This window comes from Miscanthus floridulus, chromosome 12 (assembly GCF_019320115.1).
Source record: "Miscanthus floridulus cultivar M001 chromosome 12, ASM1932011v1, whole genome shotgun sequence".
NCBI lineage: Eukaryota > Viridiplantae > Streptophyta > Magnoliopsida > Poales > Poaceae > Miscanthus > Miscanthus floridulus.
This window is the reverse complement of record NC_089591.1, coordinates 77,344,180-77,367,932: the sequence shown is the minus strand read 5'-3', so window position 1 is coordinate 77,367,932 and position 23,753 is coordinate 77,344,180. Positions and strand designations below refer to the sequence as shown.

General features: G+C 43.6%; 2 protein-coding genes and 1 long non-coding RNA gene across 4 annotated transcripts; 1 reads left to right on the top strand and 2 right to left on the bottom strand.

Annotated features, from left to right (window-relative positions):
* Positions 1 to 242: 242 nt before the first annotated feature.
* LOC136496307 (uncharacterized) lies at positions 243 to 807 on the bottom strand. The gene is made up of 3 exons (XR_010769030.1): positions 775 to 807; positions 421 to 694; positions 243 to 351 (listed from the first exon to the last, which is right to left on the bottom strand). It is a non-coding gene; the product is annotated as an uncharacterized lncRNA (long non-coding RNA).
* Positions 808 to 1,838: 1,031 nt separating this feature from the next.
* On the bottom strand, positions 1,839 to 10,337 carry LOC136496701 (ribosome biogenesis protein BOP1 homolog). Of its 2 annotated transcripts, XM_066492442.1 has the most exons (17): positions 10,219 to 10,337; positions 10,006 to 10,096; positions 9,725 to 9,879; positions 8,127 to 8,244; positions 7,613 to 7,714; positions 6,388 to 6,547; positions 6,153 to 6,261; positions 5,973 to 6,075; positions 5,731 to 5,881; positions 4,781 to 4,913; positions 4,595 to 4,701; positions 4,438 to 4,508; positions 4,301 to 4,361; positions 3,930 to 4,157; positions 3,712 to 3,796; positions 2,870 to 3,048; positions 1,839 to 2,516 (listed from the first exon to the last, which is right to left on the bottom strand). In XM_066492442.1, exons 2-17 carry the CDS (start codon positions 10,084 to 10,086, stop codon positions 2,431 to 2,433), a joined length of 1,929 nt encoding a protein of 642 aa, XP_066348539.1. In that variant the 5' UTR covers positions 10,087 to 10,096; positions 10,219 to 10,337; the 3' UTR covers positions 1,839 to 2,430. The 2 variants fall into 2 exon arrangements, with proteins under 2 accessions (XP_066348539.1, XP_066348538.1); XM_066492441.1 differs by having other exon boundaries at positions 10,006 to 10,327.
* A 4,605-nt stretch (positions 10,338 to 14,942) lies between these two features.
* Positions 14,943 to 16,172, top strand: LOC136498636 (WUSCHEL-related homeobox 4-like). The gene is made up of 3 exons (XM_066494522.1): positions 14,943 to 15,286; positions 15,416 to 15,697; positions 15,773 to 16,172. Exons 1-3 carry the CDS (start codon positions 15,047 to 15,049, stop codon positions 15,968 to 15,970), a joined length of 720 nt encoding a protein of 239 aa, XP_066350619.1. The 5' UTR covers positions 14,943 to 15,046; the 3' UTR covers positions 15,971 to 16,172.
* Positions 16,173 to 23,753: the final 7,581 nt, after the last annotated feature.

The window sequence follows — 23,753 nt, the reverse complement described above, 5'->3', positions numbered from 1 at the left end:
AGAACTTAGCTTGATCATCATAACATTCCCAACTGTATTTCCTAGTGCTCTGTTCAAAAGAATGATTATATCATATATGTCTTAGCAAAACAAACAAAATACGATTTTATGTTTACCAGAAAAATAATGAATCTCATCATACTCAATCATATGGCCACAATAATAGCCTATTCTAAGCTCCGAAGGGACTAGGCCATAGTTGGATTTTACACCACATTAGCACATGAGAGGATGTGCTTTGTAGATTACCTGTTCTTTCTTCTTTTCCTTAACCCTCCGTGGTTCTTTCGACCATTGGTTCTTAGGACCATACAACCACTCCTTGGAACGACACTTCGCCATTGAATACACCTAAATAATGAGACATTAGTACATGAACACATATAGCTCAAGATTTTAACACATACACTTTGCACTTACTTCATGCTTGTTTGGACACATAAACTCCAACATATTCTCAGGGTTTATCACAGCTCGATCTCCGCAATCGCACAGAGGAGGTTCCTCGAGTCGTCTAACTGCGGCTAGGTGCTTCTCCTTAGCCGTCATTGCCGGAGGGTTAGGGGGGTGGAACCCACCGCTTGAAGTGCTCACGTGGATGTCTCCCTCTAAACCAATCGTCGAAAAAGAGGTACCTAGGATCAAACTTGTCTGCACCATCGATCCACTGAAAGAAAAAGCACCTCTCATGGTCCTACACAACGAGATTCCAATAAAATATTAGTACCATACTTAAACAAATAAAGAAAAATAATAGTACAAACAATTTCTTACATTAAACCGACTACATGTGTAGAAGCAACGCGCTGGCTATGCTCGGATGTTTCGATTGAAAAACATGGGCCGGGAAACCACAGTCACAGTTAGGGACAGGAAGGTCAGGAGGGACGAGGGGCATCTTTGCTAGACGCATCGGGGTATAATTCTCGAGGACGACCCCGTTTTCGCCAAAACTCCTCCCAAAACATTTCTTGCATCTAACAAAACGGATGTAATTTAACAAACATAAATCAAAACATCACAAAAAATATCAATGAGAACCATAACTACAATACAACCAATTTCGTTCTAAGAACCGAAAGCAGTTAACATTATACCCTAGACCTAGGGTTTCTCATTTGATCCACAATAATGAACCCATAACATAACTACATGCGCCTAGGTTTGCTAGCTTTTTCCACACCTTGGAATCAACATACGGTTGTATAATACATTATATTGAGGGATACAATAAAACCCTAAGTGATGACGATTCTTAGGTTCAAAAATCCGACTAATATATACCGAATCGATGCGAAAAAAACAATGAGATGAGCGAGTATACCTTGCTCTCGAAGATCTACGAATCAAATCTAAGGTTTTCAAGGTCCAATATGTCGATTCATGAGGTAGAGTGAAGTGGGAAGACAAAAACCCAAGAGGGAGAAGAAAGAAGAGGAAAAACGCTCGAACAAAAAGGTTGGGCTGGGGTTAAATGCAGGGAGCTCGGCGCCAGAGTAACTTCTGGCGCCGAACCCCCTGGCAGGTCATGGCCCTGTGCCCAGGAGCTCGGCGCCAATGACGGTGGCGCCGAGCTAAGAGTCAATTTCCTGAATTCTTTCTGCCAGGGGTCTATATGACAAACTTTAAAAAAAAGGACCAAATTATAAAAAAATTAGGTATTATTGCTGCATGAGCATGACCCTATGGACGAACCTCTATTGCTGCGTATTATTTTCACCGCATGCTGTTGCTCATACAAAAGTCAGTTGGGCCTTCGGGCTTCGGGGGCAGGTTTGAACAGATAAAAGGATTTCATAATCAATCAATGAAATGTGTGCAGAGGCACCACTAAAACATGTCAACATAAGAGCAGTACAAGTCAGTTCAGTAGCTCTAAGCCAAACTCTTCAATAGTGCTAGCTTTTAGCAATGGCTTACAGTATGATTAGACCCACGTGACACTCTCACATGATCTTAGAACATATGTATGAGCCTAGCTCTTGAAAGAGCTAGCTTTTCCTTCTCTTCTATTAAAATATAAAAAAATGCTTAAAGCTAGGCTTATGAGTCGACCACGCCCTAACTTGATTTGAAAAGCTGCCGGTTAACCATGCCCTACCTGTCTCAGCCAAAGCACTGACATTGATTTTGGGACAGTTCAAAGTGTTGTTTTCATATTCCTGTTGCAGCTAAAGGTGTTCGGACTCTGAAACACCCTGCCCGCTGTTTGAATGTTCCTTTTCAGAGCAGCCGTAACCGCATAATAAAATCCACCATTCAATCGAATCAGAACTGCTACGAGCCTGATGCTTTACACATGTGCACCAATCCAACTGCCGCATTATGCAAGATTCAGTTGGGGGACTTCATAGTTCATACCAGAATATAGCAATCATCACCATACTGAGGCCCAACTCCTCGCAAAATCATGAATCCTTGCAGGAATGCTTAGTCGCAGTATAGTCTAATCACAGAGTCAGCACCAGCAGTGAACAACCATGGTTGTTTAGGATGGAACTTGCAGTCCAAAACCCCTGCAAACCCAGAGAAGTGATTAAATATTGCCTCGAGATATCTGGGGAGGCAGAGCAACGTAATATGCCTGTATCAAGGTATAAATAAAAAAACCTAATAATATTTTTATTCCAAAGAATACAAAGCAAGTCCTAGTCTGCAATGCCATGAATATCATCTTTGCACTCACAGCAATGCATCTCCAAGAAAAACTAAGATCAACAGATCCAATGAACACGGTCAATCTAGCAGGAAATAAAACTATTTTATCTATGTACTAGTTTCCCACCAAAACAGAACTATACATAATGATGTATCCTCATTGTTGGGTTTAAGACAAGTGTAAAAATCATTGAAGCAGTGACATGCATACCTCTTCCATCTGAACTAGAATGGCCACGAAGAATTTCCAATGGTACAATAAGTGGGTTCTGGTTAAGATCAGAATAGACCATTCCATGACATACATAGGCAGTACAATCCTCGGAGGATGAGGCAAAAAGAGGGTACTTTCGGTGAAAGATAACACTGGTAATATCCTTAGAATGGATCCTGAAATTTAGCAAATAAGTTATTGGTATTTCAAAATGAAAAAAAAAAAGAAACAGCAAGAATCAAAGACAAGACTGGCAGACAACTGTGGGAATTTTGAGATTAATTTGGCCATCATGAGGCAGTGGACAAATAATGGTGTTGATGACGATTGTAAAAGTGCAAGCAGTAACCACACCGACCAGGCAGCAAACATATGGCCCATGTTTTACAAATATTGCAACACGTTTATCGAAATATTAAGTTGGCATAAAGTCCTAAGAATACAAAGCAAGTCCTAAGAATACAAAGCAACCACACCGACCAGGCTTTGTTGTTGTTGTTGTTGAAAGTCCTAAGAAAAGTAGGCAGAAGAAATTAATACAGTGGAACACATTAGACCATGAGCATTCTAAATATAGTAGATCACATGAAAATCAAGTTGCATCTTATATGAAGGGCGTACCCAGCGCAGAGAGCTCCCGCTCTGTGCGGGGTCTGGGGAAGGGTGTCAGTGGCAAGCCTTACCCTCGCATGTGCAATGCGAGGAGACCGCGACTCGAACCCGGGACCTTCCGGTCACAGGCGGTAAGACTCTACCACTTGCATCTTATATGAAGATCTTGAAAAATTACTTGTCCTTTTTATTTTCAAAAAGGGATTGAAATAAGAGAAGAACCATACTTTAGAGTCTTGTATGGTCTGGTAGATAGATCAGTATCAAACCAGCACAGTTTTCCATCTTTGCTTCCGACAATAACATTATCACCTACAAAAGAAACGTGAAGTAATCACAATACTTAACCACAAATATTGATATTTTGCTACCGACAGATGCAATCAGTTTGAAGCAACTCGTTAGAAGATTTCAAAATTCGCAACACGCTGACTTGTGACCTTACCACCAGGATGGATCGAGATGGAGGAAATCTCGCGGAGACCTGACTCCAGCTTCTTTACCAACTGAGCTTTTTGGAGATCATAAACCTGAACAAATTTCTTAGTAGCAACAAAGAACATCTTCTGACTTGGATGGAATGTTGCGGCAACAGGAAGGCCTGGCAATTTACGGAAAGGATGGTGCGAGTGCTTTTTCGTGAGCTGATGCAACAGTACAGCTCTTGTATCGCGTACGTTGGAATTAAGGTGTACAATTGAATGGGGAAATTAAAACATACCTACAAGTAGAGAGGTGCCACACTTGAAAAGAAAAAGGAATCCAGAACAGATGGAAATAAAACAGAATCAACAAGACATGATTCATAAAGGATATCAGTTGGCATAACTGTGGTGAAGTAATCCCCCTTGTAATGCCACTCCACATTTGACACGGCCTAAACAAGAAATAAACTGGTAAGCAAAGAAAACAAGTTATTTAGTCCAAAGAGTAAAAAAAAATGAATATCAGACCTTTTGATGAATCAAGGTGATCCCATCAAGTTTTTCATGCTTCATCCACCTCACAGCTGGTTTCTTGTCATCTGTTAAATAATAATTATAGTATTTAAGAAGACTAAAAAAGGTGGTAGTACACTGGAAACATTGATTGGCTATCAATTCAACACACCAGTATCATCTTGAGGAGCCATTTCATCAATCTTGAGCAGATGTTTTACCCTCATTTGCATTTCTTCATTCCCCACCTCAGCATTAATAAGTAGCAGGTCATGTCCACTGCACCAAATAAAATGAATGAAAAGAATACATAAAGCTTACAGAAAGGATACATATGCTAGAATAGCAAAGGGCTTACACGACAGCAGCAAGAATAGGCCTGTCAGGTGAAGGATTCCAGGCAAGATTACGGACATCACCTCCAACGTTCCAAACTTTAAGACAGTGACCAGTTTCAACCTCCCAAACACGAATTGTACCATCACAAGAACCTTCAGAAAGGAGCAATTGTAACTTAGCATTGTCACACTCATTTTTATGAAATGATCTTCTAAAGTGGAGAAACCTGCTCAAGTCAGTTAACCTTATATAATGCAGGTTACCAATATTCCATGTGTACTAAAACAGAGCCCCCGAGTTTAAGGTCAACTTAGCAGCTGGCCAGCTGCAACTGTTTTTAGAAAGCAATTTTGGTTTACTACTTTTCACATATCATACTATACAGTTTATAACCCATATAAGAACTATTTGGCTTGATTAAGAAATACCTTAACCATAGGTTTTGCTTAGTAATTAGATTAGGATACTCTTCACCACCCTTCCCATGTGGATTAGGCCATGTAATATTACCACATTTCTATATGCAACTAAAATGAGCTCGGCATTTCTCTACAATCCAAGCTGACCAAAATATAAATTAAAAAAGGGTGTAACCAGTGCAGACTGCAGAGAGCTCCCGCTCTGTGCGGGGTCTGGGAAAGGGTGTTAGTGGCAAGCCTTACCCTCGCCTGTGCAATGCGAGGAGACCGCGACTCGAACCCGGGACCTTCCGGTCACAGGCGGTAAGACTCTACCGCTTGCACCAGGCCCGCCCTTCACCAAAATATAAATTACTTTTGCAAAATAAATTACTGATATATAGTTAGTGCTACTATTTTAAGCCATAAATTACAGTGTATGGAGAAAGATGATGTGAGTACAACATTACAGTTCTCATTGAATTAGTTAATATCACCCCATTTGAGTATCAAAACGTTCTGTGCATGTATATTCAGATAAATGCAGAAAAGAAATAACAATGGCGCATACCAGATGCAAGCCACTGCCCTGTAATTTCAACCGAAATGGATTTCACAGGACTTGCATGGCCCTTGAACTCAAGATAACAAGTTTTCGGGTATGGCCTCAAATCCTTTTTACTTGGTAACTTGGGCTTGAGTGACTCAGGATCAATATTTATCTGGCATTGTCAAATGATTGGCACAAATTAGAGACAAATATTGTCTTTTAAAGCAATAAATGCATAAAAATAACATAGGGGCTCAACTTACACGTTTTTTGCGGGTTCTAGGGCAGAGATAAAGATCTAGACACCGATCAAAACCTTCCCTCGGTGCCTTCTCATATGCAGGTACACTTCGAAGGGACTCAAATCTGGTGAAGCGCACAACTCAAAAGTCAAAATGATTTAGACGATATAAGACAATGGACAATAAAAAGGAAGATAGTACCGTTTCGGAATGAACTTTGGGCGATCCTCCTCATACATAAGTTGGTATGAATCTATTTCCTCTTGTGTAGGAATGTATTCAATGGAAGGATTATATGACTCTTCATGACCTGGATACACCATGAAGAATCAATAGAAAATTATATAGCACATGAGCACTAAGTGAAACATGTTCCAATAATTTCTCAAAGATTATTATAGAGGTGACTAATGCTGAAAAAGGAATGTCAACATACCTGGTAACTTAGGTTTAGGAGGAGGAATGTAGCTCAAGCCATGCCGCTTATTGTCTGCTGTATCAGTTTCATCTCCCCATAATAGATACAAGTTACGTTCCTCCTTGGGCTTGTCAAACTTTATCCATCCATTACGAATGGCTCTTACAAGTTTAACAACCTACCACCAGAATGCATGAGCTCAAGGGGTAATTCAAATAACTTAAAATGCAATACAATCACGGAGCAGTTTAAGAGAGAAGATCCAAAACAAGCCCTGTGATTACTGCAGGATGCAAATGCAAGATTTTGTCTCTGTTCAGACAAAAAAGAAGCACCGCAACAGAATAACAGTAAGTTATGTAAGCTCCCAAATTCACTAGTGAATGCATAACTGAGACACAAAACTTGTGACTGCATAACTAAGTCACCTGCTACTTCCTAAACATGTGGTATGATGAGAGGCCCTAGGTGGGCTGGTGTATGGGTCATGCAGAGGGACTGAACCAGTAAACAGAACTGTGTCATACTATAGCAACATGCCCGAATTCCAGAAACAATCAAGCTCAACTCTAAATAAATTAGTTACAATCATTAAGATTAGAAGATATGCTTAGTTGCTTACAGGTTACAATGAAGTGATAAACAATGAAACAATTTAGTTCCACCCTCCCCAACTGTCTATTTCATGGGTTCTCTCATCCCTAGCAGCCACCACCACCTCACTGCCTAGGCAACCAAATATCTTCCAGAAATGTGCGATGGCATGTGACTACATTCTTTCAAATGTTCTCTAATGTAATTCTAGGCTATTAATAGATTTGCACTAACCATGCAGGTGATTACCAAGACACATAGATTACCCCATAATCAGTGTGGCAGGAAAACACCACCACAAAGTGTTGAGACATTGCTTAAGTGTCTTTTATTTTATCAGCTTGGTCCCAGATTTTGAAACATTCTAATTACAACATAAAATGAAGTAGTATGCTGAAATTAGAAAAAAAAAAAGAATCAGAGATAGCTAATCATCATAAAAAATAATTGAATATTTAACTCATGACTATTCATTAGATCATTGCATAACACTGCTCAATGGGATAAATTATTCAAATGAATCAGTATAGAGACCTGAGAAGAAATCAATAATAAGACATTCATGATCCAAGCAGTCTTGAAAAAAAAATTGTAACCAAATAAAGAGAATGGTCTAAAAAGAGAGAGAGAGATGAGATAGATGATATACCTTCTTATGCTCCCACTTTGAAGGTACAAATCGCCTCTTTGGCTCAGGGGCACTAGAAAGCGGATGACCTTTATCCTCATATTCAAACCAATCAACATAATCCTAGGATAAAAGTTAATCAGTATGCCACATCCATGCACTATAAACATATGGAGAAACAAAAATAAATCATCTAACTGTAAAAGAGCAATCCATTTGCATGAATCTGGATAGCAATCATTGGCACCATGCATAACAAATTCAAAACTATATGTGTATATCATGTACAGGTCAATCGGTTATTAACTTATTATCAGTGAAACTAAGTTGTAAACAGGCCACATGTCAGCAAGAAATAAGCAGCCATTACAGTACTTAGACTAACGACAGAAGGAGATCTAGTATGAAAGTTTTAACAAAACAACTCATGCAAGTGTCCAGTCATCCACAAATATAATACTAGGTTGTTGGATGATCATTTACTTAGCATCTAAACTTAGCACCTTGAGCAATAGATAAGGATTGTAGTACATACTGGATATGGATCAACATTGGTATGTGGAGTCTTTCCCTTTAACAATCTACTAATTATCTTAGCCTCATCCTTTGTAATCTGAACCTCCTCGTCATTATACTCATCATAGATCTTTCTCCTACATTTGGTGAGGAAGAAAAGAAATTATAAGATTAAGTTAAATGAGCAAGAAAAAGAATACCAAATGCAAACAACTAAATGGTACTAGGTGTAAGTATAAAGAAATTGCACAAGGTAAACAATCAGATGCATCTATCTGCTAACTGGCACAGGGAGATCCAGATTTTCCATATTTGAATAATCACATGGTTCTCAGAGGAGAAAGATCTATGAGTATAGTCTGGAGCACTGAATCAAAGTGACTGTCAATGACTTGTTTAATCCATGTTCTTAGAAAAACTATAAATGTACTGAAATGCCATGCAGCTAGATTGAACCACACAAATAATGTCCTGTTGTAAGATTTAGAGTACAGAAATGTCAGGTGACTAAGCCACTTGACAGCAATTGAAAGCTCAATTTTCCATATTAGGATAAATTTAAAATTTTAAGGTAAATGTTCTTAGTGGTAATAACTAATAACCAGAACGATGATCAAATACAATTAAAATATAAGAAGAACGATGTGTCAATGTATGACGCACTAGGATCTAATAAAATACTAAGGCCCAATCCCCAAGCAGAATGAGCCTACAAATATTTAGCAACTCTTTGACTTTCATCCTCTCTTCACTCAAAATGATCAATGTTTTGGCTGTTAAGTATTTGTTTGCAGTAAGCTCTACTGTACATGTCATAAAGCCAGGTCTAATCCCAGCATTTAAACATTTAGGTCACATAAACCACTGTAGGCCTTGTTTGGATGCTCATGTATCCACTTCAATCCATATGTGTTGGGGTACCAACCCACCCCAACATACATGGATTGAGATGGATACATGGGCATCCAAACAAGGACGTAATTGGTCCAGGGTGTAAACAAGGTTTAACGCTGAAAGTTCATACAGGCCATTGTTGGGTAGGATGATAATTCAATAACAGAATCCATTATAGATGTCACATATCAACCAAGGCCACGTGAAACTGGCACAAGATATTATCCCAACAATTAAAATTAATTTGCTGAGATCAGATTGTAAAAACACTCTTTAATGATGGAAATCTCATGTATTAGCCATAGCCACACTCATATCTCCAATTAGCTCATTCTGCTTAGAGATGTTTTAACTCTGCAGTGTCCAAAAACACAAGTTTGGCTACAAATTGTTAACACTAACACGCCAAAAATACAAGGGAAAAATTAGCTCAGCAACACACCAAAGATGTGTAAATTGGACATCAGCTGCCAATGTGAACTTGATAATTCCAGGACAACTTGTTTATAATATGCTGATGTTGTTTTCCAGCTTACAAAATTTCTGTAGGGTTACCACCAGAGCAAATTATCCCTAATATCATATTACAAATATATTATGGCATTATAAGTATCTGTCATTACTATGAGGCAATCTCAAAGCTTGATCATTCATCCATTCAAGATTGGTCTGAACTGACAACAGCTGATTGAGTGACTGCAACAGAGCAAGTTCAAGCCTTACCAATTCTTGGCATCATCTGCATTCCTGAGGTAGGCTTCAATGCGCCCCTCCCTATCACGTTTCTTGATCTTCCTCCCATCGATGTCATACCCAATGTGCTCCTCGTCCTTGTACCACTCCAGAGGCACGTTTCCCACGGTATTCCTTGGCGCCACCTGCAAACAACACGAAATTTAGCTCACTTTAACCTCAAATACTCAGAAAACAAAATACGGAACAACAAAAGAGTCTGCAAACCAGTCGCTTAAGCAACGCAAACACTAAGAACGCAAATGCTTCACCTCATCCTCCGAAGAGTCGCTCTCTTCCGCCGCCGCAGCCTCTTCGGACTCACCGCAGGGGCGGATCCAGTAAAGGGACATGGGTGTACACCTGTACACCCAATAATTTTTGCAAAAACGTCGAAGTTTGGTGGCTTGTCAAATAGCTAATAGCTTTAGGCTTGGGTTTCGGTGCTCAGGTTGAAGGAAAGGGAAGAGAAGGGGTGGAAGTACCAGGTGGATGCTCGTCGCCGGCGAAGAGACCAACTAAAGCCTCAGCACCTGGCTTAGGGCGGCGGCGGCCCACCAGTCGTCGGAGAGCGAGATGGGGCGAGAGCAGACAGAACGCGCGAGTAGGTTTAGCATCCTAGCTAATTCTAAAGTATAAAATGAAAATAAAAGCCCATGAACAACGAAGGCAAGGCAAAGCAAGAAAAGATTCATATGCTAAGCCCACGAAGGTAGCCCCGTTCTTGCTAAGGCAAGTCAGTCCACCAAACAATAGTTTATGGGCCGTCTCTGATTATGTTGATCTCACTTCCAAAACTTCAAAACCACTGTTATTGATTTTGAAGGTATTTTTATCCTTTTTATTTAGTTAAAAAAATCGACAAATACTTGACAAAAATTTTAATCCTCAAAAAATATCTCTGACCTTTAAAAAGTTCTGACAAAAATCATGCAGATAGACTGGGATATGAAGAATTCAAAGAAAGATTTAGAGCCCGTGGAAATATATCTAGAAGTGTCGAAACATTAGATTTGGCTCTAAAAATGAGAAAAATATTTAAAAAATCAAAATATTATATTTAGATCTAAAAATGAGAACAATATTAAAAATATATAGAAATTTTCCAAAGCATTCTAATTAATGTCTATATATGTTTTAAAAAAATTGCACTATAAAAAATATGAAATGCAACCACATGAATACATAACGGACCTGCTAGTTGATATCCAAAATTTGTTCATGCCAAAGATTTGGCCAACCAAAAGTTGAGGCAAAACATTGCCATAGATTTACCAAGACAAATGTGAGGGTTTCGCAAGTTTTGATAGCAAACCAGATATTAACTAAAATCATGGCTTGCTAAATCATTGGTACGACAAATTTTGGAAACAAACCGATCAGCTGAATGGCTAGCCACTTAGCTATATTTTTCGGAGTGTCGCATGACTCGCTAGAGGAATATACGATAAGCGCCAGAAAAAAACACGAGAAGGAGCTGCGTTCAAAACACACACACACAAGAAGGTGCATATTCTTCGCAGCAGGGAGCGAAATGAAGAAGCGAGTTTCAAACCGAATCGGTGTTCGGTGATACTTATATTCGATCCGGGTTTGTGACATCGAGTTCACAACTAATTTAAGACCCTGATTCGCATGTACGCAGCTTTCCGCCTAACGTCTCCGCCGATCTCGCTTGCCGTCCGGCCGGCCGGCTTGACGTACGCTGCTGATGCTGCGTCCTGCTCCTGCGTGCTAGCTTTTCCCTTTTCCGGGCTTTTGGCATTTCACCGCTTTATCGGGATTGACACGATCTCTTTTCACTAATCCCACACCAGTACACCACATATACCAGTATATATCCTCCCTCAGTCAAAAAAAAAACTTATGCTTTAGAGCATCTCTAAGGGCGTACCCAGTGACACGATCGACGTCGCTGGCTGAGCTGGATGTGAGAGTCAAAACAATGGCATGTTCGCTTCGCTGAAAAAACAAGCCAAAACACTGTTTCGGCAGATTTGTTATGAGAGAAAAATATTGTTCCAGCTAAAAAAATAAGTTGAAAAGTACGGATTATAAGACAAGTAAACATGACCAATATTATCTTATTTCCTCTCTCGCACCTGCAGAGCTTAGCCATAAATTCTGCTCTCACATGTCGTCGATCGCTGTGAAATCGTGTCGATTCGCTAGCGAGACACTTTCTTCATTTTTTAGTATTTCCACTACCTCAGCCGGCGACGTAGCCGGCCATTGAGGACGTCCCAAGAGTCTTTCTAAAGCTTACCTTTTAAATCATTATTTAAAGATCATTGGCATAAAAATCAGTTTTCTATATCTTCACCGTCCTCCAATTGTTTTTTACATCTTGTGTGTACTCTAAAGAGCTATTCTTGTTTTCTATCTTTGATAGTAAGAAATCTAAAATAGAAGATAACTATATTTGAATAACCAAATAAATAAAATATTAGAGGGCATTTTTTTTCATCAAACTCCCTATTCCTAGCAATTAGGAGTGATATAGAGAGTCGCTTAGAGATGCTCTTAGAAATACATAATTATCCAAAAAATGATGATTTAGCTTTTAGGCACTTGGTTAGGTCCATATCAGTTTAAGATTGTAGCATGAGTAATATCTCCGTGTATTCCTTTTAAGGACTGTCTTATTTTTTTTATTAACGTGGATAATTGCATTCAATAAATAGGGATATATAGGTAAATTTTATTAAACACTGTATCCTAAAAATCCCAAAAACAAGTATTTTAGGACAGAGGTAATACAATGCACATACGCATGTTGCATGCATGCTTTAATCCCCATGTCTAGGTCACTCGGACTCCCTCGCCCAATTTCACCGAAATGCTAGTGAGTCTGCCCGTCTTGTTATACTATCATTACTGGGAGTAAAAGCCCGACCGATTTGACGGGCCCCGACACTGCATGCTGCATTGGTGATGCATTGCGTGTGTGTGACACTCACCTCAGACATTGCTTGCTATCAGGATGGAGTACTTCAAAGCTTAACCCGACTGTCTGATCTCATGCATGCCAGGACCAGAGCCCATGCACGCATGCATATGTAAAAGATCAACCAGTTTTGGTTACGAGAGCCACCTGCTGTGCAAATATGCTACTCTATGTAGTCTCTTTCACATGGAAGCATGCATGCACCTCGTTTTCCTGGGTGTACCCGGCAACTTTCGCCCGAGAATGGTGTTCGTGCCAGAGATGTGTCAATTGTCATTAGCTAGGAATGGGCTTCCTTCTCCTCATGCTGCTTCTGCCTGCTGTTTTATTTAGGGAAAATAGCAGGGTTAATTATGAGTAGTAGTTTAATCAGAAAACCTCGCGAGGCTGATAGCTGGGACTCTCTCTTTTTTTTGAAAATGAAGAGACTTTCTCGCCTCTGCGTGTCCCCACATTGCATTTACATTATTACATAGTTTCAGTGATATTTCTGATGAATCAAAGAAACAAGAAATGCAAAATTTATACATAAAAGAGTCTATTATTAAATTGGCATCTGAGAGGCGAATAACTCTAACATACTGGTCTCTAATTTTCTGCTCATCAACGGAAAATACTCATTGCTTCGTAATCATGCTGCTGCAGTGCCCAAAATCATAGCCAGTACATTCCCCTGAAAATAGTCTGCATTAAAATATGTATATTTGTAATTTCCAAAGATTAGATTATTACGATGTCTCTAAATTACCCAACATAATGCGGCTACTCCAACCATATACATATATTTTTCTTTTAAATCGAAATTTGATAGCCAACTTTCTAACACTATATAGAGACGGGAGCTAGGAGCTGGAAATGAATATACATGTTTGTTTCAATGGAGAGATATAGGAGTAATTCCTCTAGCTGCTACTAGTTTATCTATATATGCATGCCTCGGTGTTCATGTGCAGTATCCTGTTCCAGGTCCAACGGTGGATGGCCGCGCTAACTCCGAGGTCAACCTCAGCATCCATCATGCTGGTTCTCGCTTTTCGGCCTATTCGCTGGTTGATTTCTGGGCTGATAAGTCTGACTGGTGCTGGTTTGTTGTGAGAGGAAAATACTGTTGGCTGGCTGATAAGCCCTGACTGAAACCAACAAGCGAACGGGCTATTCGTCTGCATGCATGCTTTTTCCAATCATATATTAGCGTGTTGCAGCTTCACTGATGATGGTCTGATATAGATGTTTTTTAGATGGTCTAATCTTTGATAGGCCTATGTGCCTAGCTACATATAGGTATGGCAAAACCAATCTTACAGATTGTGGCAAGAGATTTGCATCTCTTTGTTGGCCTTTATCTGGTTTATGATGTGCAATCATGCAGATGGGGTACAGGTTTACAGACAAGGGAGAGAGATGAGTGTTAATCCAACGATATCATCCATACAGATAGAGTAGACAGTAAGTAAGCTAACCAAGAGATCGAAGTCAATTGTTAGATGAAGATCTACTTATTACTCCTACCTAGCACTACTCCCTTCTTTTTTAATTAGCACGTACATTTGAAATGGAGGGAGTAGAAGGTTGCTAAATTACTTGGTTGCTGAATAAACTCTGTTTTATACAAAAAAATACTAACTACTTGATGAACTCAGTCACAGCAACATGCATATATATAAGGAAGGTTACTGAACTTTACTACTCCGATCTGGTACAGAAAACGAACTTTCTAGCTAGCTGCAGTGAAGTGTCCATTTTGATTAGCGAGGTGAAAAGCTGTCGCGTGATCTGGTAACATGCACTTCGAATACTCTAGTTCGGTGAAGATTAACCGGCGTAGCTACTAGGCTGGATTCAAACCCGCTTTAACAGCATGCGAACCTACAGAGCCGAGGGAGTCGATATTCTCCCCATATATTCCTTGTCAATCGTCATGAATTTCGACAGGAAAGGTGAAAAGAGGGGAGCTCGATCCATGCGAGAATTTTACCTTTTCACCTTTATTACTGCGCCTGCTTTTCGTGGCTCCGCTGATGATTGCGATTCACCACCACCACCACCATTGCTGACGCTCTTCCATCAGCAATCTCCCACATTCCCTGTCGCCCCCGGCCGGCCATGAGAGCACGCCTTTCGACTGTTACCTCGATCTCGCACACAACACTCAAACCCTCACTACAGCCCCCGCCTTAGCTTTCTCCATCGATCGTCTCCGGTCTCCCCATATATAAACACGCAAGGACGCCCGAACTCTTCTCGCCTAGTATAGCCCTAGCCCTCAGCTGCTTTCCGTTTTTACATATATAGCTCTCTCGCTCGATCTGCTACATCGTATATACAAAGTTTGAAACTTTGTAGCTACATCTACAAAGTTTATTAACATGAGGCTTCACCATTTCCATGTGGCTTACTTGGACAAAGCGGCAGGCTCGCCGCCGTCGTCTCCACCATCCATCTCACTAGCATCTCAGAGCTCATCTGCTGTCATCCCTCTAGCCCTCCAGCAATATTGTCTGCGCCCGCTTGCGCCCAAGATCTCGTTCCCTGAGGCGAGGAAGATGGTCGTCCTTCCTGAGTTTGCTCGCGTCAGGAATGCTTGTTCGAGGCTGCTAAAGTGCACGGTTAGATAGATTAGAAACCAAAGAAAACTACTCATGTACTAGCTAGCAGTAGTAACACAATGCAAGGTACTGATGACTTGATCTAGCTAGCTAACCGATGATCGTATCTTTGCATTGTGCAAGCTGCAGGTGCAAGTGCCGACGGCGGGTGGCACGACGCGGTGGAACCCGTCGCCGGATCAGATAAGGGTGCTGGAGATGCTGTACCGCGGGGGGATGCGCACGCCCAACTCATTCCAGATCGAGCAGATCACGGAGGAGCTCGGCAAGTACGGCCGGATCGAGGGTAAGAACGTCTTCTACTGGTTCCAGAACCACAAGGCCCGCGAGCGCCAGAAGCAGAAGCGGGCTGCCCTCCTCACCCTGAGCACCACTGCTTCCACGCTACCAGCTGCTGCTGCTGAAACCAAAGTATATACATACATACAGTAATGCATGCATAAATTTAAATGCAGTGAACAGCAGTATATATGCGCATGCATGCAGGATGATGGAGTGGAGACGAAAAAGGAGGAAGAAGCGTGTGAAGATGCGTCGAGACGCAAGCGGAGGTGCAGGACCTGGGATGATGTCGTCCATGGTGGCGGCGATGCTGCCGCTACGGAGGTAGCTGACGATTACTACACCGACGATGTGACCCTGGAGCTCTTCCCGTTGCGTCCTCAGGGGAAAGCTAGCAGCTAATTAGGCCAAGCTAGCTGCTACCGTATACGCATATGCTCGGACTATATGTCTTCGGTTCTTCCATGCATGTTCCCCCTCCTGGATTGTGGGTTGTTCGTGTGAACCCTTAGTCGTTGGAGTTGCATCCACATGTGCTTTGTATTGTAGTATGGACATGCTTGGATTGCTTAGACGTATGCATCGTGTGACCTGAGTGGTCAAAAGTATCAGTTACCCAATACTACTTCATTTGTTCAGGCTACTGCATCCATGAGAAAAATCAAATTAACTATAAAGGGTAGGTAGCTACACTTTGTATTAGGAAAACTATACTACGGGATACTAAAAGTGATGTCGTGTTGTTGCTAGCTAACCGACACTAAAAAAAGTTCAACTGGCTTCTAGACAATCTAGCCTGTGACAAATTCGTTGAAATATCACACCCACCACTAAAATAATATTTTTTACGTGAGCACGGAGAGAAAGACGATGAAATGTCCTTTTTGCCTCTGACTCTTCTTCTGCCCTCCCACGCATCAACCTCTTCTCTTCCTCCTCTCACCAACCTCCTCCGATGAGCACCTAGGCAGATGGCAAGCTCACAACCTCCATCAGGAGCCTCCTAGCTGGCGGCAGCACTGCCAGCTGTGTGTCCCTGTTCCCGGCACCGAACTCGATTAGGGAGGAGACCATCTCGACGGCCCTACCAAAAGGGAACATAAGAGCAAAATAGAAGATCAGAAGAAAAGGATGCCTCAGCAATTGGGCAGCAGTGAAAGTCATGAGGTAACGTGCTCCTCCTTAGCGAAGATGGTGACCCTATGCTCCCTCATCCGAGTGGTGGAGTTGGTGGTGTCGCTGGCAACAGTAGCGGATCCAGCCAAAATTCCACTGATGTCATAAGTACTACGTCATGGCTTAAGTTCACGTATGAGCATTAATTTGCAATGAAAATCTCAGGAAATCATTGCTGTCATCTGACAGCAATGAACAGGGCTGGCTCCGCCCCTGGCTGGCAATGTTGAAGTCGACCTAGCGCCACCTGCGTGGAGATGGCGGTAGCAACAACACTGACAGAAAGGTTAGCGGTGGTGACGGGAACAGGTGGGTGTGGATGATGTGTGGAGAGGAAGGTGGGAAGCGTGTGGAATTTGGTGCGGGGAAAGAAGAACGAGGAGAAGAATGTGAGGGAGGAAGTAAAAAGAGCGAGCGCAAAAAGAACATTTTGTCATCTTTGGCCCCGTTCGCGTGCCCTTAAACCCGGCTTGATCTGCTTCTTTTTTCATCCGGAACAGTATTTTCCTCTCACAAATTCCTCCAAATTATCTAAATTCCTCCAGATGCATACCATCCGAACGGGGCCTTTCTCACTCCTACTCACTCAGAAAACATTATTTTAATGGACACAGTGTTTTTAGTAAATGTCACTAATGAAAGTATGAGCAGCCAATTAGACTTTATTTGGTGTTGCTGACACCATGCATGACATCACTTTAAGTGTCCCGTAGCAATTTTTGTATTATTAGCTGCTAGGAAGCCATCTAATCTAAAAAATAAATGTTATAAACAATGACTGCTAGATTAGTTTGCATCATAATACACAAAGACATATAATGAAAGACCAATATAGTATGTATTAGTTTTTCACTTTATATGATATTGTTAAGCTGCGTATCAAGTATGAACACGTACATGGAAGAAAGTGCATGTAATCCGGCCGCGTGTTACGTAAAAGAGCCAAACTATTACATAGAGCCCCCTATTTAGCAGGTTTATATATAGACTAGATGTTGTAGCTTTCACACGATAAGTATGTCGGGTAAGACCATAGTTAAGCAGATAATCATTATCATGCTTCATGCATGACAATTGACTATTAGTGGCATAGCTAGAAGTTTAAGTTAAGGTGGTACGAATTTGTAATATGCCAACACATATAAATTTTTGAACCAAGAAGTAACTTTTTTTAGATCAGGGGATACATATTTCATCAAGCAAATGAAAAGGTCTCAGCATCTACATCATTCGAGATTTACACAGCCTTGAACATCCACAAAAGCACTTAGGCTCACCTAACTCAAAAACGAGCACACGAACACACGACCCAGATAAAAGCAAAAAAAGAAAACCCGAACTAAAAAAACAGACAGCTTCAATTTGGCTCGAGAGCTTCCATCCAAACTTTGCAAATGCATATAAGGCGTATATATGTAAATTAATCAACCATATAAATTAAAACCACGAACCATATAAGGCGTATATATGTAAATGCATTGCCTAGACAACACTTATATGAGTTACTTACGAGGCAAGAGCTTTTACGCTAGACGACGGATCCTTTTTGGCGCTCCAAATCATGCACCATTTTCTGTGTATATAATAAGCTGCTTGTAGCCGACGCAAGTTCAGGCTTTATGAGGCAACTATACCCTAGGCCTGTGGCCTGAGCAGCAGGCCTTCTGCTCCAGCTTTATACATTCCTCCTCGGCTCGCTTTAAACATGTACCGATGACATCATGGTTATAATTGCATGGAACATGCTCTGACGCCAATTATACGGTGTGTATCTGAAACACATCGTGTACCACTCACTAGCAGCAGCAGTGGACAGCCAGTGGGGGATTGTTCATACGCCATATATACGGCCATGTGCAGATACGCACGTACCTTTCACCTTTGGGATAGAAATGGAGGTGTCGTTCGTTCGGTGTCCAGGCCGTACGTGTTCGATCAGCCCGGAGTACGGCCGACGACGTACCAAACAATGCGACGCGTACGTGGGTAGTTGTAGTATGTACTCTCTCTTGAGTCTTGAGTGCACGTGAATCGTGATGGAGTGATGGACACAAAAAAAAATCCGCCGAGGCCGGCCCGAGTTGAGGTGTTGGGTGTTCCGCCCGTCTCGGTCATGTGAAACACTGAAACACACTGTTTGTGACGACGTCGCACACAGAGCTCTCGCTTCTTGGCATCGATCAACGCATCAGGCCGAGCCATCGCCAATCGCACGCTGAAAAAAGAGGCCCGTGCCGGGGGTGAATCGAAGCAAAGTCCGCAGGCGCGCGCGGGGCAACCAGCAAGTTATGCATCATGCATGCATTACATACGTGGCGTCATTGGCTGGGTGCCGCCCGCCCACGTCCATCCAACCGAGCGGGGCACTGGGGGCAGGGAGCCCGGCCAGCGACGCCCCGGCCCCCAGCCATGCTGCCGTCAGGCAGAGGCAGCCGCGGCAGGCCGGGGAGCGGGGCAAGGGGCAGGCGGCACGAGCCGGGAGAGATCGTCGAGGACAGGAGGGGCGCGTGCATGCGAATGCGGTGCGCTTTTGTCGCTCTTTTCCGAGACTCCCCCGCCTTTTGCAAAGGCGCGCACACGGACTGGACGTGCGCTTGGAAAACGACGCGGGCAGGCCAGGGGCCCAGCCACCCAGGCGGATGCGGATGGATGCATGGCGGGCCGGCCTAAGTTTGCTTGCTATTGCTATTGCTATTGCTATGCTAGCGGTGACGACGAGATGGGTCGCGCTTGGTGGACTGGTGGTGCCGCCCGCGCCCCGTGCCCGTCTCGTGGGGTGCCGCCCATGGGCCACCGCGCAGGCGGCAGGTCCCGTCGTGTCCTGTACCCGGCCGCTTCATCAGGCAGGCCAGGCCAGGGGCCGTTGGGCCACCGGGCGTTTTTCCTACTTTTTATTACTGTAGAGAATGAATGTCCATGCTTACTACAAGTAGCAATGAGTCGTTTAAAAAAAAAACTAGCCATCACATGCGTTCTATTTCGAATAATCATGAATAATTCAACAAGACCAATCGACCCGCAGATATCCTATGCTTGCCATATAATCGTCCGGTTTGTTTGATTTATAAACCGTATTTTTCCAACCAACAATTAATATTTTTCTCTCGCAACAAATTAGCCCATAGCTTAACAGCCATGCGAACAGGACGAATGTCCGCGCAACCAGCGTGGCTCGCTAGATTTTCTTAGACCTGCTACCAATATGCTACTCTATCGCAGTATTGTTGGCCACACTATAACCACGCGTGTTTCCATTTGTGTTTACCTTCTCGTGATGGAAAAAAACAGAACGATGTCCGCTGTGTTGTTCGCGAGTTTTCTCACGCATGTGCATTGGGGTATGGATCTATGGAACAATTTCACCTCAGATATCAAAATCAACACACTTTCAGAATTGCTAAAGCTCAACCAGTTGATTTGCTCCTCCTCCCATCAACTAATTTTTGGGCTATCTGATCTTGCGAGGACGACCAGCAGGGGGTGCCTGGGCGGTGAAGGCGAGGCAGGGGCGCCGCACCAGGCCAGGAAGGACTAGGGGCGTCGCCGCATGGCCGCCGGGGTGGGGAAGGAGGGGCGTCGCCGCACCGGAGCTAGGAAGGCCTCCCGCGCGGGGGGCTAGGATCTGGGAAGGCCGCTACAGTAGCAACGGTTCTGTGCGGCTCACGCAGTTACAGAAGGGAACCGAAAGGGAAGGGAAGGGAGGGGATACGGTTGGGAGAGTGGGTCCCACCATAATTTGTGAATAATTTGTATTTTTTTTAATTTGTGAACAATTTGTGAAAATTTTGACATATATTTCTCTGATATCTACATTCCATACAAATAATTTGTAAAATTTTTTGAAAAAAATAACATATATTTGTATTATCTCAAAATTACACCACTGTGATTAGTAAATTGCACTAAAGAAATCATTGTAAATATAGTGATAAGCCGGTGTAAATTAGCTAGAAGACAGTTTAAGTGCATAGGAAAAAATCAGGAGGGGCTAAAATAACTGAATGTCACCTAGGCTAAGGATGCAAGTGGGGCGGCAGCGGCTAACCCGCCCCACGTCCGCCGAGCCGCAAAGGCTTCACGGGCTGATGCAGCGAGCCCGCAACTGCCGCACGATATACGCGGCAAGATGCGGGTTCTGCTAGCCCACTTATCTCGGTGTCCAATGTTCGTTTGCATGATATACGCTATGTCCGCGGCTCTGCTGCGCGCCTGCGGGCCTCGCCCCATACGTACGTGGCCTCCGTCCATTCCACGCGCGCCTCACTCTCGCCTCCGCCAACCTCACGTTGGCCGCCCTCGAGTCGACGACTCGCCGCGCGCATACCGTCTTTCGGCTCCGGCGTGTCCTCCAGCCTCGGCAGAGGACCAAGACGGCCCGCGCGCGACCGAGCAGCTGGGCGGTGTTGAGCAGGCCGTGGGGCCTTAGTTGCTTTGGCGCGTGTGGACGACACGCTCACGTGGCTCGGCGCTGCCATGACCTACGAGGACAATGTGCGTCGATGGCCTCAGGCCACGCAAGTCCGCCCCGACTCCGGTGAGGGCGAGCTCCGCACAAGAGTGCGCCGCGCCGAGCAGTATACCAGTGTCACTCTCGCGCTCATCAACATCTATCCTTATCAGTAACGACCCAGTGTATGTGCAAGCGGGATGTGGGTTGGTGGCCCCGATGCCAGATGTGGGTTGTCGCTGGGAATATGCGGGCCGGACGCTGCATCGCACTCTATCTAAGTGGGTTAGGTTGCGGTCTCATGCGGGTTGGTGGCGCAGGTAGCCCAGCAGGTTGGCGCGGCAGCCCGCCCCACCTTGCATCCTTAACGTAGACAGATCCCATACTTTTCATAATTTTGTTATAATCTTGCCAAAACATGTTTCCCCACTAGGTCACCTTCATAAAATCTATTACCTTAGATTTAGGCCACGAATGTTGTTGACTACACGGACTTCTTAGGTCAATCATGTCCCAATAACTTCTAACTAGCCTACCATAGGCATCTTTTGGAAGTCATTAGAGCAAGTATAAGTATAGTAAAGGGCAGTAAGTGGGTTATATGCTAATGTGAAGGAGAGATGAGAGGAGAGAGAGAGAAAGAGAAGAAGCATGAGAGAAATAAGTGGGTCATGTATTAATAGTGAAGAGTTAACTACTTTATGGGTTGGTTGAGAGATGGGCTGCAAAGATTGTACAGCCAGCTGTTAGAGCCTTAGAAGTGTGATTCTTGTTGAAGATATGTTTCTTTTACCATGCTACTAGTTTTTTACCGTGCTATTAGTTAAAGAACCAAACGGCCCCTACTAGACAAATTTGAGAATTTGTATCACTCCCTCGAGGAAAATTTGGTTATCTCTAAAAAACAAATATATACGCTCGACGCACATCCACTCGTCCGCCTGACGCACATCCGCTCACGCCCACTCTGCCATGCCACGCTGCTCCCTTCCTCACCGCGTGCTCATCAGCTGTCGCGCCGTGCTCTTCCCCTACCGCCCCGCGCCCCATCACCGGCTGCGCATGCCCGTCCTGGTCACTTGCGTCGCTCGTTCCCTCGTCGTCTGTCTAAACCCCATCGCTGTCGTGCGCGCCGCTGACGCCGGCATGGCCACTGGGGCGCACGTGCCGTGGCACCTTAGATCTTCCCCAGCCGAGGCAAGGGCACCCACGAGCATGGCCGGGGCTGGTCGTGCTCGCGCGCTGCAGCTTGCCGTCGGCTCCCACCCCGACGGTCAAAATCGACTGGCCCCGGCCTTACCCTCCGCTATGTTGAATATGTATGTTTCAAGTATTTCAGACATATGTTGTAATTGTTTTATCTTGATGTTACAAAAGTAGATGGTGGGATGTTGCTTATGTTGCAAGTGTTTTAGAGGCATATTACAAGCGTTTATTCAAATGTTTCATCTGTTTTCAGGCGTATGTTGCAATCTTTTTTTATCCGCATGTTTCACACATATGTTGCAACAGTATGTTCCAAATGTTTTAGCTGTTTTCAGTCCTATGTTGCAAGTTGCAATTTAGATGTTTCATGTGTTTCATACACATGTTGCAAGTGCATGTTTCAAATGTTTTATCTATTTTCAGACATATGTTGCATTTAAATGTTTTTTATGTTGCAAGTGTTTTATGTTGTTCGGCCGGGGGTGAGCGGACTGGGCGTGCGGCACGCCAGGGGGCCAGCTGACGGGGGGCACTGGGGTCAGCGAACAGTGGTGCTATGGTCGGCCGTGCTCGTCCTCAGCTGCTCATTCTAGCTCCTGAGTGCTGCTCGCGCGGAGAGAGAGGAGGGGTCAGGGCGACCGACGGGCATAGAGACGGGAACAAAGTGCGTGCGTGGGGTAGGGCGAAAGCGGACGGGGCCAGGCTGCGCGGGCATCCGCACACGTCCGGATGTGCAAGCGCTAGCCACTCCCCTCAATATCCCGGACCCTGATGACTGACTCGTGGCCGGTCCAATGGCTGCTGGTTTGGGCTCTCCAAGCCCAAAAGCTGTGGACCAGCCGTGTGTCTCCGAGCCCTCCAAAAGGGACCAGCCGTGTGTCTCCGAGCCCTCTGTTGATAGATTGTGTATCATCATGTTCACGTCTCTTTTTTTCACATTTTTGTAACATAAGTAACAGAAAGGGCAAAAGAACTCACGAAAATTACGCAGTCACTCAACTCAATATATGAGTAGAGTACAGGCCGTGCCTTCGATCTCGAGCAAGACATGAACTAGAGATGCGAGATACCTTTTGCCCCGGCCAGACCCCAAAATTTAATTTCCTCAATGGCTAAGTGGGTAAGACCCCGTATGTCACCATCCTCCACGCCTCCAGCCCTCCACGATTATATCCGAGCCAAACTAGGAACTGTCACGGAGTAGGTTTATTTTCTGAACAAATCGACACTGATAGTGCAATGTTTCTATTGATAAAGTAGAAAGTTGACACTGCACTTAAGAGATGTAACCAAGTTTAGAAACAAAACTGACGTTGCTCTCTGAAGAAAAAGGGAAGCAGAAACTCACAGGGGACA

Excerpts from the sequence above, each read along its gene's own strand:
- LOC136498636 (XM_066494522.1), top strand. The coding sequence starts at position 15,047 with ATGAGGCTTCACCATTTCCATGTGGCTTACTTGGACAAAGCGGCAGGC. Across the intron at positions 15,287-15,415 it reads CGAGGCTGCTAAAGTGCACG|GTGCAAGTGCCGACGGCGGG; the intron begins GTTAGATAGATT and ends TGCAAGCTGCAG. Across the intron at positions 15,698-15,772 it reads CTGCTGCTGCTGAAACCAAA|GATGATGGAGTGGAGACGAA; the intron begins GTATATACATAC and ends GCATGCATGCAG.
- LOC136496701 (XM_066492442.1), bottom strand. The coding sequence starts at position 10,086 with ATGTCCCTTTACTGGATCCGCCCCTGCGGTGAGTCCGAAGAGGCTGCG. Across the intron at positions 9,880-10,005 it reads GCGACTCTTCGGAGGATGAG|GTGGCGCCAAGGAATACCGT; the intron begins GTGAAGCATTTG and ends TGTTGTTTGCAG. Across the intron at positions 6,262-6,387 it reads TCCTAAACCTAAGTTACCAG|GTCATGAAGAGTCATATAAT; the intron begins GTATGTTGACAT and ends TGGTGTATCCAG.